General features: G+C 39.7%; 1 protein-coding gene across 1 annotated transcript in view; it reads left to right on the forward strand.

Moving 5' to 3' along the window:
• adcy1a (adenylate cyclase 1a) overlaps positions 1-17,778 on the forward strand; it is a 53,274-nt gene that overhangs the window by 33,552 nt on the left and 1,944 nt on the right. The window contains exons 10-18 of the mRNA XM_074636290.1: positions 1,450-1,547; positions 1,770-1,854; positions 4,080-4,169; positions 6,996-7,252; positions 7,412-7,538; positions 9,231-9,347; positions 14,635-14,781; positions 15,271-15,369; positions 15,830-15,944. Of these exons, the coding sequence (XP_074492391.1) occupies positions 1,450-1,547; positions 1,770-1,854; positions 4,080-4,169; positions 6,996-7,252; positions 7,412-7,538; positions 9,231-9,347; positions 14,635-14,781; positions 15,271-15,369; positions 15,830-15,944 (1,135 nt within the window). The remainder of the gene's footprint in view (positions 1-1,449; positions 1,548-1,769; positions 1,855-4,079; positions 4,170-6,995; positions 7,253-7,411; positions 7,539-9,230; positions 9,348-14,634; positions 14,782-15,270; positions 15,370-15,829; positions 15,945-17,778) is intronic.

The raw sequence follows: 17,778 nt of genomic DNA on the forward strand, positions 1-17,778 counted from the left end.
TTTTTGGTTAAGTTGTTTTTTGGTGAGTTGCTGCAACCAGTGAAGTAGTTAAGTGTCTCCAGGTCTTGTTCTCAAGGGTAAGATGGAGCGTGAGAACAGCAGGTGGGATTAGCTGTCCCAGGTGGGTTATGCTTGAGGCTGAGTCTAAAGGTGAAGCTCCATCTACACTCCAGATATCACCTGTGTTTCAGGAGCTTTGGGCACCAACCAGAAGGATAAGATCATGGATGCAGGCAGGTAAAATTAACTTCCCTCGTGGTGTATGTCTAAGCTCCTCCTGAGGGAGAGGGTAAGGGGCTCAGATATGGAAGTTCGAGATGCTACGTCTACACAGTGGAAGGTGCCATTTCAGGTTGATTTTTGGAGGTGTTGTGGGAATGTCAAACTTTAATGACACCTAAAGTTAAACCAGTCTTGAAAGATTCTGTATCCTAACAACACCTAATCTTCCTTTCACAACAAACACACAGGCTTACATAGTTTGTGAGGGGTTGGACATAAAATGAAGAGTTACGTGAGTTTTAGCGAGGCAATAAGGATGTTATTGGTGGTACTTTGGCCATAAAACCTGGCAGAAAATCAAGGTAGTGTGCACTTTCATAGCTATGGTTAGATGACGTATGATTCCATAAAGACCCATGCAAATGTCTCTGCAGTCTATACGCACAGAATGGTGGTATGGATAACTATACATGTAGGTCCCAGAGTTTTGCAGAGGAGTCGACATGCAAACCTCCGAAATATGAGTGTCAAAAAAGCTGATTGTTTGATCCGACTCCTGGTGGTGGTTGGAACAATCTTGAACAGCCATGCAACTGTCTCCCATGCACATTTGCTGCAGCCCCAATAAGCATGTTCCAGCCTAAACCAGTGGGCAACCTCCGGTTCTGAAAGTGAAGCCAATGCTGAAGTGCCTTAAACTTGCATTCTATCTGATAGCCAGCAGGGGGCGACTCCTCTGGCTGGAAAAGAAGTCTGATTGTCTGATTTATTACCTCAGTAAACATTGTAAACATGAGTTTATGGTCTCAATCGCTAGTTTCAAGTCTTCTTCAATACAGCATGATGCTCATTTAGTAAATTATGGTCCCATTTAGAGTCAAATACACCATAAATCAGGGTATGCTTTAGGGCGTGGCTACCCTGTGATTGACAGGTCGCTACCACTGTGTTGTCCGGTCAGTCCACAAACGAATGGGTGATGTCACGGTGACTACGTCCCCTACTTACATACACTCTATGGCCTTAACGCAAATGCTCAAGAGAGCACAACCACACTCAGTCTTACACCATGTCACACTTGTGCCTTTGATGTGAAAGCAATGTAAGGGTTCCCCATGGAAATGGATATTTGACCTGCTCCTGCCTAGACCCAGATAAACATCTGAAAGGATGGATGGATGAAGGCTTCTCATGTTGACACTTTCTCTCTGTTTTGTCCTCTCTTAGTATCACCAGGTGTATGACGACCATTTCATCAGTGCGGTGGTTCTCTCTCTGATCCTCGCTGCTCTGTTTGGCCTTATCTATTTGCTAATGATCCCACAGTACGTACACACCCGTCCACACACACACACACACACACACACACACACTCACACTCACACTCACACTCCACTCCACATTTGCAGTTTGTCCATTCGTGTAGCGTAATTGGATCGATCTTGCTGGGGTGTAGTGAGACAATTAAAAAGGAAGGTGTTTTTCACTGCAGTCAGTGGAAAAGTGGGAAAGCCCTTCTCACTCCGGTCTCTCCTCTTCTCTCTCAGGGGGATGCTGGTGCTGCTGCTGCTGGTGCTGTGTGTGTGTTTCCACGTGTCCTGTGTCATGTACCTGCATCTCACCAGTGTTCAGGTAGGACTCCCTGACCTCCTCCTCCTACAGGATGCTACTCAGAAACCTGACTCCTGGTTTGCACTGATGACACGTTTTCACATGATACCACCCTCTTTGACACAGCTGAGTGGCAAAACAGTGCATCATGTTTCTGATTTCTCGCAGTACCGGAAAACAGAAAACAAATTAATATATTAACAATGAAGATGGCAGTCAGTCCATCGGTAGCGGATGCTGAAATTTATTATTTATGAATAGTCTCTGCTCTACATTAGGCTAATCAAGTCAAGTCAAGTCAAGTCAAGTCAATTTTATTTGTATAGCCTAAAATCACAAATTTGCCTCAGGGGGCTTTACAATCTGTACATGAAACGACACCCTCTGTCCTTTACAGTGCGACCCTCTCATTGGATAAGGAAAAATTCCTCACCCCAAAAAAAACTTTTAACAGGGAAAAAGGGAAATAAATTAAGAAACCTCAGGAAGAACAACAGAGGAGGGATCCCCCTTCCAGTATGGACAGAAGTGCAATAGATGTCATGTGTACAGAGTAACAACATAATGAAAATACAACATAGACAATCCATATGACAAAATGTAATACATATAATGTGAACATATGTGAGAAGGTGGATCCAACAAGATGTCAAGCAGCTTGAAAGAATCAGAATCAGAAATCCGTTTATTGCCAAATAGGTTTTAACATACAAGGACTTTGCCTTGGTGTTTTGGTGATAATGGTCACAATAAACATAGTAAGAAAAAAAGAAAAAAAACAAGTAAAAGTCAAGAATCATAAGTATAAAATACAAATTTAAAAAAAAAAAAAAAAAAGGTAAATTATAAATGTTTTAAAATGAAAAGAGCTGTAGAATGTGCAATTGTGCCTTTAGACATTTTAAAGCACAAATTGTCGGTCTGATCAAAATCCTTAGGACTTCATGTGGCAAAATATTGTAAACTCAAGGGTCCTGATTAAAATGTGAGATGAGTGAGATGAGAGATGTTAAAATATTCTGTTTGTCTCGTTCAGAAGGCTGTGTGCTTGTTTAGTTAACATCACAGCCTAATAGAAAGTATCACTTCACATTACTTCTCTTTAGCCCCTCTTTAGACTGTAAAGACGTCCTGAACCTGTCTGTTCAGCCCATTGAACAACAGCTACAGTATATATACACCATTATAGTACAGTTTAAAATAAGTTCCTGAACTCCAGGAAATCTTTTAATCTGGTACCGCCGGTGCTGTTTGCCTATACTAATTTGGACTGAAATGTTATAAATAAAGTGAGTGATTGACAGTGTGCGGGATTCTTTGACAGCTCAGTTTTTGATGTAATTCTTTTTCCTGACTGTTACATATTTGCAGTGGTGGACAGTAACTAAGTACTTTTATTCAAATACTGTACTTAAGTACAATTTTGAGGTACTTGTACTTTACTTAAGTAATTCCATTTTCTGCTAATTTATACTACATTTCAGAGCAAAATATTGCACTTTTCACTCCACTACATTGATTCTAAAGCTTTAGTTGCATTGCAGATTAAGATGATTAAATATAATATATTATTAGAAATGATATCATATAATTATTATATAAATTATAATTATTATTATAATTATTTGTATTATTATTATTATTATTATTATTATATCTAATCAATAAATTGCTATATATGATTATATATAACCTACCCAGCAGTTTGTGAAGTAGTAGTAAAATTTGCTCCATCTTTGCCTGCTGCAACATTAAATTGATGAACACATCAGTGCATCAATAATTATAATCCAGTTGTATAATATACATTGTTCTAAAATAAGTCATTCTGCACAATGAGTACTTTTACTTTTGATACATAAATAAGTACATAAGTGAAATGTTGAATGCTTTTACTTGTAACAGAGTATTTCTACACTGTGGTATTAGTAAAAGACCTGTGTACTTCTTCCACCACTGCATACTTGCCAGGTCAGGTTGGAGTGACTGTGACGTCTCCTATATGCTTTGACATCGCGTTCATACCCTCTATATATGACATCATGCTACATTGAACTGTCATCATATCCTTTAAGCCTCTCCTCTAATGGGCCTGCACGTAATGAGCCGCACCACAAAATGCACCCATTTCATTTCCACTCCTGGCTAATGATGTGTCCAAAATGCTATTGAGGTAGATAAACAGGTGCTTCATTTACTGACTCGTTCTGTTTTCCATCCTCCCCTTCTCTTCCCTCTGGTTTTAGTGCCAACCGGGCTGCCTCACCATCCAGATCCGAACAGTGCTGTGTGTCTTCCTCGTTCTGCTCACCTACTCTGTTACCCAGGCCTGTGTGGTAAGTGGGTAGTTTTATATATACAGTATATAATAATTACTTAAAGGAACAGTGTGTAGCATTTCGAGGGATCTATTAGCAGAAATGGAATATAATAACTATGTTTTCATTTGTGTATAATCACCTGAAACTAATAATCATGTTTTCGTTAGCTTAGAATGAGCCCTTCATATCTCCAAAGGGAGCGAGTCCTCTTCACGGAGTCCACCATGTCTCTCCGCCATGTTTCAACAGTTGCACAGAACAGACAAACCAAACACCAGAACTAGAGAGAGCCTTTCGCATTTTTACATTACCTAAAGGCCACCGTAGTTCTCCGACACACTTGTGAAACTGCGATAACCTGAGCCGCAGAGTGCAAAACCGTGGTATGGATGGCCTTCGAGCGAGGAAAATGGTGTTGCACTCGGCGGCTCACGTTACAGCAGTCTTGGAAAGGGAGGAGTTAGCGGGGGATACTCAGTTGGTTGCAATCTGCAACCACACCACTAGATGTCGCCAAATCCTACACACTGTACCTTTAATGTTTTAAGATTTTTTGTTAAGCACAATATCATACAAAATCAATTGAAAACACTTGACAGTGTGATAAGACAATAAAAAGGTTAAAAACAAATAAAAAAATATAATTCAGTGAAAAGTTTGACAGTGGAAATCTTTACTCAAGCTAGATTTAACTTTTTAATAATGTAGTAATAAATAATAAATAATGTATTAATTGCTTATAAATGCTGAATACAGGGGGTTAGAATATTGCAATCATCATACAATGGCGTAAAGGCCTGAATGAAAACAATGATAATAAAACAATACAAGTACATAAAGCAGAACAAAGCCTTCGAGTGAGAAACAGTGTCATCATTTCGTTGCCATTTCAAGTCTCTGCAGTAAACGAGTTGGCAGAGTCACAGCCGAGCAGATGGTGCCGCAGAGTCTCAGAAGAATAAAACATTTATTGTTCAAGTGTAAAATACCAATTAAAATATTTTAAATGCAAATTGGTTGGTGTCAGCGTCAGCCCCAGAACTCGGTCAGGCTCTGATGTGTGTGCGGCTGTGTGTGGGCGTTTGACTACTGGAGGTGTAAAAATACATACAGTTTTATGAAGCAAAGGTGTAGCAGCAGGGATGTAGTGCATCCACTCTTCCCTCAATACAAACCTCTGCCATCAGGAAGTGGCAAAGTGCCAAAACAACCACTTGAAGCTATGGTTTGTTCCAGCCTCCATCTAGCTGCTGAACTCTACTGATAAATCTTAGTGCAATAGAGCAATGTGCAATAAATACGCAATGTGTAAAAAACTGTATGTTTTAAGATGGTTTCATGTTGTTTTTGTGATGTTTTTTTATTTAAAGCAACAGACTGTAGCACTGTCCAAAGATGAACCAGATGAGCCAGAGCCTAAAGAGATGTCTTAAAACAGCGTGTTGAAGAAATTATGGGGTGCTTTGAGCTAATTGCTAACGTCAGCATGCTCATAATGAAAAGCCTGACCCGCCCTACTTTGCCTCTGGTTGGGTTACCCCAACATTCTTACCCTAAACCTAACTAATCTCACTCGTCATGCCTAAACCTAACCAATCCAACCAAGGAAGACATTCACAATGAGACCGGAAGGACCGATAATGTCATTCTGCATAATAATTAGCCACATGCTTCTGTTTGTTGCACGGAGAGCGTGTATTTTCGGCTTTTGGAACAATGGGCCGTTGGAACAGGGTTGTGTCTAAAAGGTAAACTATAAATTGCGCAAATGTGCAAAAACTCTTGCGAGACTCGCTCCCCGACGACCGATCATAACCTTAGCTATTCAAGGTCAATGCCTAACCTTAACCATCTCGCAAGAGTTTCCCAAATTGTGGGTTACCTTCTAGACACGACCTTGGAACAGTCGGCAGTCCCCGGTCTGGGTTTTTAATATAGCTTTTTAGCTACTGTCAATGCAGGTGACACTGTGTAGATATTGATTTTTCAGATTGAAAGTCTACCACGATGCTCATACTCATACCTGTCCGTTAAATATGAAGCTACAGCCAGGGTGCTATTAGTTTAGCATAGCATAAAGAAAAAGGAAAACAGAGGGAAGCGAGCCTGGCTCCGTCTGTACAAATCCATCTACCAACACCCAGTGGTGAAGGAAGTATTCAGATCCTTATATTACTACTTACTGTAGGTAAAATTACTAATCCCAAACTTTAAAAATATTTTGCAAGTAAAAGTGCTGCATTAAAAATCTAACTTAAGTAACAGTATATAGCTTAAGTAAGCCTTTAATCAGGAACATATACTTAAAAGTAAAAGTCAATGAACAAAAATGTGCCCTTTGACTGTATAGTATAGGCTCATGCATTCATGTAAAAGCAGGATTATATTTACTGTTGTAGTTGGTTGAGGTGGAGCTAAATTTTCACTATTTTGTAAAGGACTGTAACTCATGATTATCTAGATTATTATGGACTAATCGGCTGGTTATTTTTTCCTTTAATTGATTTTAAAAATTCTGAAAATGGTGAGAAATGCTGTCTTACCCAGAGCCCAAAGTGACACCTTGACAATGTTTGATTTGTCCAATAGTACAAACATTACGTGCATTACATTGTCTTTTTTAGTCAACTTATTTCAGAGCTAAGCCCCCCCAGTTTCAGTTAAGAAACATTTTTATTACTATAAATAGATTGAATCCACCTCTCCAGCATAACATGCAGTAGCTATCATATCAGAGTATTGCATCATCATAAATAGTGTTCAACTGATTAAAGTTGACATATATTAGGCCTAGGAGTTGCTTGTTAATGTAACCCGCTTCCTTTTCATCCCTTCTTCCAGGTGGGATGTGTTCCTTGGGGGAGAGTTGAGACCAACTTCAGCCTCTCCGTGGAGGACGTTCCTGCAGACGACAACAGCACGGCGGCGGACAGAGCTTGTACCAACATGGCGTACGCGCTGCTGTCCTGCGTGGCCGGCACTCTCACTCTCGTGCCCTACCTCCGAGTCTCCTCGGTCCCCAAGATCATCCTGCTCCTCCTCCTCTCTGTCACCTACACCGTCGTCATGGAGACCAGCGGCTATCGCCAAGCTGTGGGGTAAGACTGAGATTGCATGTGATGTCTAGTTTGATATGAAAAGGTTGGGAATTGTGGCCCATTTTTAATTCATATTTGTTCTCTATTTATCTATTAGGGAATCTAAACAAGTAAACAACCCATTTTGTTTGTGTGTGTGTGTGTGTGTGTGTTTTTCAGAGGAGGGTTTCTCCACACACGGGGGTACGATCCTGTGTTGGCTGCCTTGCTGTTTTCTGGAGCTCTGGCTCTGCATTCAAGACAGCTGGACCTGAAGCTGCGACTCGACTATCTCTGGGCTACTCAGGTATGTCTGTTTGTACAGGTAGCACACTTGTTACTGCTCAAGTATGCGTACGGCTTTGGATGGGCACATCCAGCTCCTCTTGTGCACTGCAAAAAATGTCTGTAAATGGGTTGTGAAGTAATATTTAGGGGATGGCAGTGGCTCAGATCGTAGGGCAGGTTAATAGGCTGTTAATACATGGGGTTGGTGGTTTGATCCTCAGCTCCTCCTGTCTACAGCTCAAAGTGTCCTTGAGCAAGACACTGAAAATTGTGTTCAGGGAAAATTGTAAGTCCCTTTGGTAGAGCAGGTTGGCCATTGATCATAGGGAAGGTGGCGTGGTCTATCCGCCGCTCAGTTTTTCACAGTGTTGAAGTGCAAGATACTGAATCTAAAATTTCTGCTTGTGTGTATGTAGTGAAAAACCTACTGTAAATATACATGTATCTGCTAAATTGGTGCATTTTTTAAGCCAGTGCAGTAAGAATATTTCAACCTCTTCCCAATGCAAATGAACTTGTTGCAAGTATTTTTACTGCAGCAAACTGTCTTAGTCTTTCTTGTTTCAAGATACAAACACAAATATGTCAGCCAGTGTATATATATATTTGTTTTCTAATTTTTCTAATTGGTATTAGCCTAAGAATCAAGTATCGGTTGAGCTCTAGTGGTGTATTAGATGTTACAGACAGTAGAGCTGCAACGATTAATCATTTAATCGATTAGATGTCAACTATTTAATACATTGCCAACTATTTTGATAATCAGTTAATCAGTTTGAGTCATTTTTTTTGAAGGAAAAAAAGTCAAAACTCTGATTCCAGCTTCTAATATTTGCTGGTTTCTTTACTCCTCTATGACAGTAAACTGAATATCTTTAAGCTGTGGACAAAACAAGACATTTGAGGATGATATTTTGGGCTTTGGGAAACACCGATCAACATTTTTCACCATTTTCTGACATTTTCTGATTTATGAATTGAGAAAAAAGATGAATCGACAATGAAAATAATCGTTAGTTGCAGCCCTAATAGAAACCTAGATTATTCAGCATGTATTTCCCTGTTTAGATCCTTTGGTCAACTAGTCATTACAGCATTAATTTAAACCTATATATATATATGTGTGTGTGTACACATGACATGAGTATACAGTTGGTGTGCAGATTATTATTAATGTTATATGTGTAATCATAGTATGTACTCACAGATGCTCCTCACTGGGTGACAACCTTAAATATTTAAGAAGTGATTATGTCAAATTGTGCAATACTATACTGCATTGACTTAGGTCTATTGTAATTATTAAAAGAAAACTAAAAATAGAATTCACAAAAAAAATTATACAGACACAAGATTTTAGGATTCAGTTTCCTGCAGATTCAGTTTCCTGCAAAAATGGCTTTATATAATGCACATTTTTCTCGGTGTGTGTTTGAATTGAGTGTCTGTGTGTTTGCATGCACAGTCTTGTGTGTATGTTTCTATTTTAAGAATAACAGTGAGCGTTTGTCTTGTTTGCAAATCATTATCTCCCTCTAGTGATAAGGATAAGCAATTACATCCACCTCTGAGCTTTTGAGCTACAGTAAAGGTTCATTGTATTGAGACAATAGAGCATCAGTTCTACTTTGGATCCACATCCTTATCACTCTGTGAGGACTCACCTCTCCTTTTCCTCTCGTGTGTTGTGTCAATCGCTGACGGCGTCGAGGCGGAGGAGGAGAGATGCGACATGGAGAAGGTGAAGCTAGACAACAAGAGGATCCTGTTCAACCTGCTGCCGGCTCATGTGGCTCAGCACTTTCTCATGTCGAACCCCAGGAACATGGTGAGCATCCACAGACTTGTCCAGGCTCGTCCAACACGGATCATCGGTCTAAAGAGAGTTAAGGCCTCTGAAACCGTCAAAGACTTCCCAGTGTTTCCTGATACCAAACCAGGAGATGCTGGTTTGGTGATTTAAAAGTCAAAAGACACCCAAAATAAAATAAAACATATATATAATAAACTCACCATTAAGTAGCTTCAACAGATTGTATATTACTATATGTTAAATTAAGAAAGAAAAATATAAATATGGACAAATTCAATGATGGTGACAGAGAAATATCATAGCAATATTATAACGTTTTATAATAACTGTCAGAAATGACATACTAGAATCCTAAAGTCCCAGTGAAACGGAAGTTAGAGCACCTTTAGCTTCTGTACTGTGAGCATATTAGGGGTGGGGGAAAAATCAATACAGCATAGTATCACGATATTTTGTGTGGCGATATTACTTATATAATGCAGGGTATTCATCTTTTATTGTGTAAACTATTAATATTGCAAATACAATGCAGACTCTAATACAAACAGTTCAGTTTGCCAGGTGTATGATGCAACATTTCTTTATTCATGACAGCGTTGCTCAGTCTGTCTGCTTGACTGACTCCCATTTTTGCTGCAGTTAAAATTATTGAAGTGAGAAGAACAGTGTGAAAACTGTGTCTTATTAGATAAAACAGATGTTGACAAACTGCATAATTTGCAGTTGAAAAAGGGTAAGAAATCGCAATAAATCGCAATATATCTTATTGCAATACTCAGCATATTGCGAAATGTTTAAAATCTCAATAAGATCGTATCGTGACTTAAGTATCGTGATAATATCGTATCCTGGGGCCTCATAATGGATCATGTCATGATATTATTGGTGGAAATTGGTTGGTACTAGCTTACATAAGCACACGTCATATTTTGTTTTACAGGAAGATGATTGGATTTTGATATGAAAGTACGAAGAAATTGATTTTTTTGTCATTTGTTTTTAAATAGGTGCACAATATGACCGTGGATGTTGGGGTTATAGGGTTAAGGGTTATAAAGACTTAATTTCATCTTGACTTTAAACTCACTGTAAGTGTAGGCTGAGTACTAAACCCTGTGATATTATATGAATATTATACAGGGCCTTGTTGAGTTAGTGAGCCAGCGCTCCAGATTTCATTTTTCCTTCAGTACTTGCGATAACGTTCATAACGACATAACCGTCCTGCTGAATAATATAATACATCTGCTGCTGCGTTCATGAAATTTATTAAGCATAATCAATAACAAATTACCTCATTTACACTTTTCATGGACACAGAGATGGATTTGATGAAATAACCCTCTGAGTGAAATGGGATGGAGTGAGTTTTTCTCCTCAGATTTCTGGAGCTACAATTTAGTTTGTCTGGATCTCAGCGGTGATAAAGTTCTGCAAACAGTAACGACATGCATGATATCAGTAGCTGAGATGGTTGTTACAGGGACAACCCATGCAGATCATTATTTTTAATTAGTCCCACCTTTTCAGTCTCATCACTGCTGGCTTTGCACAGTTTATTCTGCCAGATCATACCGCAAACTAGAGGCCTAGATGTTTCAAAATGTGTTACTTTTCCACCAAATTTAGCTGTTAGCAGTTTGACCCACGCATCAAGACCCATAAATCACCAAATTAGTGCTTATTGGCTAGTGTGAAATATAATTTTACCATCTTATGAACTTAATTTCTTAAGGTCTAATGGTGAAGAAGTGTAAGTGGATAGTTTGCAGATTAAAACTGCAGCAGGTTGCAGCCTTCATGATATATTGCAAAGAAATGTCCTACATGCCCTCGAAGTGTTGGGGTCTTAATGTGGGAAAATATTCCAGCTGTTCAGTGACAATGGCTCTGCTTGACCTGATTATGTGTAGCGGTGTTAAAGTGGAAGTGTGAGCTGACAGCCATGTGTGTCTGTACCCACTGATTGATGAACATCCCCTCCACTGATCTCGGTTCCTTCCTCGGACCCCTCCTCCCTTTCTCAGGAAGTGATGAAAACATACATCCTTTCAGGAAATTCAGAGCCCCTCAAGAGGACAAGCTTGTTTTGTAAACACTAACGCTGTGTCCCAGATTCTTTATGCTATATGCTTTATTTTTGTAGATGCAATGTTAGTATCCAAATTTAGTATGTAAAGGTTATGAGTATACATACAACATGGATGGAAACATTAAGTATGGAGCTGATGGCCCATAACCAGTGAAATTTGTGCCATTTGTGTCATTTTCAAATGAATATCGAGGGCAACAAAGTGGAAGCAAACTTACGTTCTAATGTTAAAGGTGCTGAATTCGATATTCAGAGCATTAATATAGCAGCAAACAACTATTTGCTATGTAAATATATAGAGGAGTAATGTCTACCTGAGCAGAGAATGAAGTCACTCTCCCTCTATGTGTGTTGTAATCTGAGCTTCTCTGTGTTGTGTTGACACGTGGCTTTTAGTGCATGTTTGTACATGTGAGAATGTCCCACTGACTTGCTCACGGCCGCCGCTCTGCACTGCTCTTATATGGCGGTTACAGCCGTTTTGACGACCGTCCCGACCGACGGCGTCGTCCCGGACATAGCACCCACCCTCCAGTTCCCCCTCAGGTTAACACTGTTAGCTCCGTCAGCACTGTTACCATTGTTTTCACTGTTAGCACTGTTAGCTCTGCAACCCCCTCCCCTACCATCTCCCTCCATTTCTTCCTTATCTCTTACAATGTTGTATATATTCTAATCTTCTTTTACCATTGCAAAATAGACACAAAAACAGGAAATGTTATCGTGAAGGGTTACACTCATTTGCATGGTGGTTGTGTAATTGGAATACTCTGTATAGTACAAAGTTTTCCGTGCATATGTTGTGTAAACAGAAGAGAACTACAATTAGGACACCGCTTTGATGTTGCAAGCCAGAATTTATCCTGTTTGTGCATATTAGAAAAAAATCTGGGCTAAATTGTAGCATAATGAGCTCAAGAACTGCAAGAACATTGACCACAATGGGGGTCTTTCACTGACGTGAAAAAGGACCACCTGCAGACTTAAGGAATACTTGGGACTGCACAAACTTAAGCCAGATTTAAAGCAATTTAATAAAGTTTTGGGAATTGGAAGGGACAGATCAAAAGATGAGTCGTCAAAATTTATGCAGCAGAGGCCGAGATATCCAGTCCATGATATGGGTCAAGCTCCAAAAATGCAGGATCCTATGACCTAATTATTGTTATGAAAGAATATGTTACCCATATGCAACAGTACTGTATGCCTTTTTTTTAAGTGGAGCTCTTTGACAAAGAGGCATAAGCCACATGGCCACAAAGACAGTACCGGTTATAGGTTAAATTCATTGTTGGTTTTGGTCTTGTCAAGGGATTTGCTAACAATAATAAAAAGATAAAGTAACGGCGCGGCCTAATCCTTTAACAATCAGCGGGCTGTGCATCAGACGGCGCAGGGATCATCTGAGGCTGAGACTAGTAAACACTGGGGGCAGGAAGTCAGGAAGTATGTTCGCGGTACATCGGTGACCCCTCGCAGCTACAGTGTATAGAAAGGCTTCCTCTCTTTCCTCTGGGCTAAAGTTCACCCGTACACTGTATTCATAACACAGCGCAGTGGGACTCTGCTGCCTGGAATTCAAAGTTGCACTGCTCCAACATCATGATTGAAAATAGCTCTAGTTGCATTGGGAGTTTTAGTGGCCACATGCGACCTTACTGTTTTTGTTTGCCCTTTATACACAGACATATTTAAATAGATTTGTCCTTGAGATGTGTGCTGTGACCTCAGTTAGCACAGAAATTGCGACCCAAAAAGTCTGTTACTGTTATTTTGCTGTTGAAGACAACATGACAGTGAAGCTCTTTTGAATCTGAAAACATCTGGATTTTATGTTCCATAACATTTCTAACTACTGAACATCCCATGTGAAATCTATGTCTCTATCAATATAAATGTAAATTCACGAGGATTATACTGTGCAAGTGAGAAAATACTTATTTTAATGAATGAAATATAGTGAATTTTCATCACAGTTGGAACCTGGCTGTGCAATATTTGTCTAAGTAATACAAGCCTTTTTTGTACACAAGTATAAAAGGACCATATTTTACCATGATGACACTGTGTCATTGTCACACACACACACACACACACACAAAACTCACAAGGCAACAAACAAAACAATAACAGCATCGCTGTCGCTGCTGGTAAATAAACTAAGGCTGTCAAAGTGAACATGATAATAATGCTTTAACGCAAATTTGTTTTAACGCCACTAATTAACTTGCGATTTTTAGGTTGTAGCGGGCTCAGCTTTAAAACTAGTGTGAAGATACAGACAGCATATAAAACTAGAAAAACTTATGCTATATTGTTTTGAGGAAAAACTGGCTGGCCATTTTCAAAGGGGTCCCTTGACCTCTGACCTCAAGATATGTGAATGAGAATGGCTTCCATGGGTACCCACAAGTCTCCCCTTTACAGACACTGTGTTTATTGATGATAATCACATGCAGTTTGGGGCAAGTCATAGTCAAGTCAGCACACTGACACACTGACAGCTGTTGTTGCCTGTTGAGCTGCAGTTTGCCATGTTATGATTTTGACCTGTGAGGATTTCTGGACAATATTTGTCATTGTTTTGGGTTGTTAATTGATTTCCAATAATAAATATATAAATACATTTGCATAAAGCAAGCATATTTGTCCACTCCCATGATGATAAGAGTATTAAATACTTGACAAATCCCCCTTTAAGTTACATTATGAACAGATAAGAAATGTGTGATTAATTTGCAATTAACTATAAACAACCATGCGATTAATCGCGATTAAATATTTTAATCGATTGAGAGCTCTAAATTAAACCAATGGAAACTACATTACATTATTAATTGGCCTAAAGACAAATTACAATTGGCATCGTGTATAGCATAATGTTCCGGTCTTGTTTGCATCAGTGAAAGTAAATGAAATGTCACTTGGAGGTGTTCAGCAGGGGTCAGTGGTACGCGATAAGGAGTATGGGTTCTCGCGTGGGCAAAAATCATATGCGCTGAGAACAGTTCAATCACTGACCCCTACGATGAAGGGCCTTGTTGCAAAAATAAGAAAGAAGAAATCTCAAAGACAGATATCTCAGAACTTGAGAGCAAATAAGACCAAAACTAAAACCCTTTAATGCATTGCGTTTTCTCCCTCCCACAGTGGTGCAGTACTAGATCACATAGATCAGGCCAGCTTTGATGTAACTTTTCTCCCCTCCAGGACCTGTACTACCAGTCCTACGCTCAGGTTGGAGTGTTGTTCGCCTCCATCGCCAACTTCAACGACTTCTACATCGAGCTGGATGGGAACAACATGGGCGTCGAGTGTCTCCGGCTGCTCAATGAGATCATCGCCGACTTTGATGAGGTGAGTAAATTCTTTCGTTGCGTCGTAAATCTGCAGTTTTTATATATACATATATTTCCCCGCAGTTTTCATGTCTGCCTGCTGTGCCTGTGGAGAACTTGCAGGGGGGGGGGGTGAAATCTCTGGTCCAATATGACCTCCATAATGTCATTTTCAAAGATGACATTGTGGCCACGACTGAGGGTTTAAAAAACACTGTGTTTATTGATGCAATATAATAAGCAATGGTTGCGGTTGGGAAAGTTCTTCGAAATAAGGAATTACTTACAGATGACTTTTGGCCTGCTTGAATCTATAATCAGCAACATAAAGCATCAATTTACTCAAACACGCTAAAATAGTCCATTTTAAATTGCGTTTGAATCTGTTTGCCAACACAACCTATAATATATATGAACTTAAACTGACAATTTAGTCCAATTTGATTTGAAATTTGTAATAGTAGTAATGCTTTCCTCCTGTTTTTATCCCCCTTTTTCTTCTCTCCAGCTGATGGACAGAGAGTGCTACAGGGATATTGAGAAAATCAAGACTATTGGCAGTACATACATGGCTGCAGTAGGGCTGGTTCCTACAACTGCCTCCAAGGTACACATACAGTAGCTATATTTAGATCCATGTACGTGCTTTTGTGTGTGTTTGCAGGGAATTAGCACGTTACGAAACTGTTTGAGAGGCCTAATACCTGCATGTATACTATTTTCTGGGTGTTGATGTTTAGAACGCTGTCACGTTTCACTCCACAAATCCTCTGCGAGGGATTACCGGCCTCTATGGCGTCAGCATATTCTGCATTCGTAAAGTTTCTTTAAATCCTGCAAAGCTGACAAACAAAAGAGCCCCTTTCTGCAACTTCTGCAAAACTTTACGCAATCTTAACAAGTCAGTCACACCTGGTGCGTGTTTTTGTGGCGGTCTTATATAATACTGTGTATTAATCACATCAGGGAAACAGAACTGAAGGGTAATACCACTTCCTAACTTGGATGTAAAGCGCGCTTGTTTGTGCATAAATCTGGAATATTTGTGTGTTTTTTCTGATTCCCAGGTGAAGAAGTCCATCACCTCACATTTATGCACAGTGTCAGATTTTGCCATCGACATGTTTGACGTCCTGGACGCCATCAACTACCAGTCTTACAATGACTTTGTCCTGAGAGTAGGTGAGTGAAAACACAAACGCACACACACTGGTCTATATAAACATTGGCGTCGGAGCTTCTGACCTATTGCACTGGACACCACCGACGCTCAGTGCCGGTAAGTTTGGAAGGAAATGCATCACAGAAAGAGCGTTGCCTCCAGGAAGCTCGTCACAGCGAGACCTGGAGTTCTGGGTTCCATTGTGTTGGGTATCCTGTGGGGAGCCTGCAATGGGAGCCCGTGTTTAATCCCAGCGTAGCCTGGTGTACACAGTGCCATCCTGTCTGCAGACTGTGGGGCTCCGCGTGTAAAAAACTGCATGTGTTTGCGTGCTTGGATGAACCCCCCGTTTACAGAAACGCAAGTTTTGGTAATTTGCGTAATGCTGGATTTCCAGTAAGTGCAGAAAAAAAAAGTTGGCCCGGTTACACTTTGTCTGCATGAGCCATGTTGCCGTCCAACTTCTAAAACCTGCAGAACTGCAGCTGTAGAGATGAAGCAATAGCACTGATCTGCAGAGATAACAGCAGCAGCCATGAGATACAGTAGAAGTAGGAGGATCGATACCTATATAATCAGTTTTACCGATGCTAAGTCTTGTTTGTGAGTCTTGTTGTGAGTATCAAAAAGATTGATACCAAAAAGTAAAAAGAATCAGTCTCACAGTAGATCATGTTCCGGGTGTGCAGTAATCACTTATTCACAGATTTTGCAAAATACACAAAGCTCTCCCCTAGAGTAAAGTACAGTAGCAGCTTTTAAAGAGTAACTGTATTGGTGATTCTGGCCCTGGTGTTACTTGATATCAAGTCAAGGAAGTTTGTAAAGCGGACAGACGTAGCTGTCACTGAATACTGCATTTGCTAAACTCGTCATGCAAGGCTTTGAAGGAACACCAAACAAAACAATAGTTTCTGATTTTAATGACCAAATAACATAAAAATGTATTTTGGATTATTAAAAACTAGGGCTGTCAAAGTTAAAACAATAATAACGCGTTAACGCAAATTAATTTTAACGCCACTAATTTCTTTAACGAATTAACGCAATCGATCTTCCCGGTTGTACTGGGCTCGTTTTAATGTTAGAGTGAAGATACTGGCATCATATGAAACCTAGAAAACCTGAGGAATAATATTGGTACCAACCATGTCGTACTAGCTCATGGCCATTTTCAAAGGGGTCCCTTGACCTCTGACCTCCAGATATGTGAATGAAAATGGGTTCTATGGGTACCCACGAGTCTCCCCTTTACAGACATCCCCACTTTATGATAATCACATGCAGTTTGGGGCAAGTCATAGTCAAGTCAGCAAACTGACACACTGACAGCTGTTGTTGCCTGTTGGGCTGCAGTTTGCCATGTTATGATGTGAGCATATGTTTTTATGCTAAATGCAGTACCAGTGAGGGTTTCTGGACAATATCTATCATTGTTTTGAGGCACATTTTTGAACAGATAAAAAATGTCAGATAAATTTGCGTTGAATCATAAATATTATTAATTTTCTAATATATAATTATTAATTTTATCGATTGACAGCCCCACTAAAAACAGATGAAAATTAGATTAGTTTACTGTGATCTGACGTAGAACATTTGAAAGAGTGTTATTTTTTTTTCTTTGTTTTTGTTTTTGTTTTTTGCTTTCAAGTTTCATGTGAACTCAAGTCTTAAGTGAAAGGACATTGTAAAATGCCTACTTTGTCTCAGTTATGTAAAAACACCACTGGCAGCTTTAAAAAGAAAGTGTTCGAATGCCACGTCGTTCTAACTGTCAGCACTCAGAGACTTATAAAAATCAGCTTCAACTTGAGTGTTTTAAAAGAAATCTGGGTGTGTTTCAGCTCCTCG

The sequence above is a fragment of the Sebastes fasciatus genome, chromosome 5 (assembly GCF_043250625.1).
Source record: "Sebastes fasciatus isolate fSebFas1 chromosome 5, fSebFas1.pri, whole genome shotgun sequence".
In the NCBI taxonomy this organism is placed as follows: domain Eukaryota; kingdom Metazoa; phylum Chordata; class Actinopteri; order Perciformes; family Sebastidae; genus Sebastes; species Sebastes fasciatus.